Raw genomic sequence first — 1,894 nt, 5'->3', positions numbered from 1 at the left:
TTAGTCGCATATGCGAGTGATTTACTCTCAATGTAGAGGGTTGACTTACATGAAGCTTCAAGTGCGACCGGAAGTCCTCATTTTAGTCATACTGCCCACCCTGACTAAGCCGTTTCAGTCAGTAGCTGTTTTTAAACCTGCTTTGAGACTGGATTGCCAAGGTCAGTGGAAGCTGGCGACTCTGCTGTGACGTCAAACATGACATTGAATGTGTCATACCTATTTGTACAGTTTAAATAACACAGAATAAAAAGAGCATTAAATAAAGCTGCAATTCACAGTTGGGGTCCAACACATTGATCCCTGTAAATGTCAGAAGGCTAGATGATTTTTGAAGGAATTAGTTTGTTTGTGGGTGACGTAAAAATGCAAGCTTTTATATTATTGTAATGATATTTAAGTTTTCTTCTTGGCTACAATGAATGTTTGCTTAAAACGATTCCTTTCAAAATCACACTTTCAAAGCAAATGCATTAATATCTAAATGTATATGCTTATATTTAAATGTTTCATATAGAGGCAACCTATATATATATAATGTGTGGAGAGGATGCTATCAGAATGTTATTAGTGTGTACATGTAAATAAAACTTCTCTATATATTTAAATAAATGACTGACAAGCTTGTGTGTAATAATTGCTCATGCCCTATCATTCACATAAGCTTGCATTTATTGATTTTTTTTTGTGGTCTGTCTTGTGTTTGCAGTGGATATCGCTAGGACCCAAGAGCTCTGAGGCTTCTCATAAATAGGTGACCTGCTTTATGCCAGTCAGAACATCAGATTACGGATGAGAATGAAGGGAACTCTGGATGAACCACGCTTTTCTGTTGAGCTGCTGGAAGGAAGCGCAGCTCTCCGAGGTTTGATCGATAAACACATCCATGATCAAACTCTTGTAAGTATAAAAAGGAATTCTGCTTTATTGTTCGCTTATTGTGCCTTTTCTCTTCATACCAAAGCATGTTGTATGTTGTTTTTTCTTTAGGCACTGAAGAGTGCATTTTTTGTGGCTGACCTGGGGGTGATTGTGCGGCAGCAAGTTCGCTGGAGAGCTAAAATGGACCAGATTCGGCCTTTCTACACAGTCAAGAGCAACAGCAGCCCTGTGGTTGTTGAAATCCTGGCTGCTCTTGGAACTGGCTTTGTTTGTTCAAACAAGGTGAATATAAAGTATAAAATGTCTCATCTCCTCTCACTAAAACTAGATTACTCGGTGTCCTAAAATAGCATTCCGTTTCTGTCTTAAAGCTGTTTTTAAAATATATTATTACTTTTATTAGTTTCTTTGTGTGTGTCATCTGTTTTGGCTCCTGTGCTTGTCTTTCAGCATGAGCTGGACTTAGTAAAGGGCTTTGGCGTCCCGTCTCAGGACATCATTCTCGGCGGCACGTGTAAACAGCTCTCTCATATCAAATACGCAGCCAAACACAACATCTCCCTCCTGGTTTGTGATAATGAGGCAGAGCTGCGGAAGATTGCACGATGTCATCCCAAAACAAAGTGAGTGAGGTGGTCATACTGCACTTACGAGGCTCATCTGCAGTGAAAGGTCACAGTTCTCAGACGATATCTGTTTAGTCGGGGTGGGAATATTTAGAAACCTCACAATCCGATTCAGATTCTGGGAATCACAATCCAATTCTAAAACGTTTCTTGATTTACATGTTTGTTTTATAATAGGTGTACTAACATCGAATATTAATTTTGTGTGTTAAAATTTAATTTACTTATATAAGTTCTAAAGTACTTTTAAAAAAAATTATAAATTAATAATAAATCAAACCAATTGAACACAAAGCTTAGTTCCGCCATGAAATAAAAAAAAAAGGTATTTTCGACTTCTGACATTCTTTTCTCAAAATTCTCACAATTCTAAAAAAAAAAAAAAA

General features: G+C 37.3%; 1 protein-coding gene across 1 annotated transcript in view; it reads left to right on the top strand.

Annotated features, from left to right (window-relative positions):
- Window positions 1–130: 130 nt before the first annotated feature.
- Window positions 131–1,894, top strand: part of LOC107577497 (antizyme inhibitor 1-like) — a 9,320-nt gene continuing 7,556 nt past the window's right edge. Inside the window, exons 1-4 of the mRNA XM_016263564.1 lie at window positions 131–161; window positions 710–900; window positions 991–1,164; window positions 1,333–1,505. Of these exons, the coding sequence (XP_016119050.1) occupies window positions 793–900; window positions 991–1,164; window positions 1,333–1,505 (455 nt within the window). The 5' untranslated portion in view covers window positions 131–161; window positions 710–792. The remainder of the gene's footprint in view (window positions 162–709; window positions 901–990; window positions 1,165–1,332; window positions 1,506–1,894) is intronic.

Source organism: Sinocyclocheilus grahami, unplaced genomic scaffold (genome assembly GCF_001515645.1).
Source record: "Sinocyclocheilus grahami isolate Dianchi unplaced genomic scaffold, SAMN03320097.WGS_v1.1 scaffold6227.1, whole genome shotgun sequence".
Taxonomy (NCBI): domain Eukaryota; kingdom Metazoa; phylum Chordata; class Actinopteri; order Cypriniformes; family Cyprinidae; genus Sinocyclocheilus; species Sinocyclocheilus grahami.
This window is presented reverse-complemented; position numbering and strand designations above follow the sequence as displayed.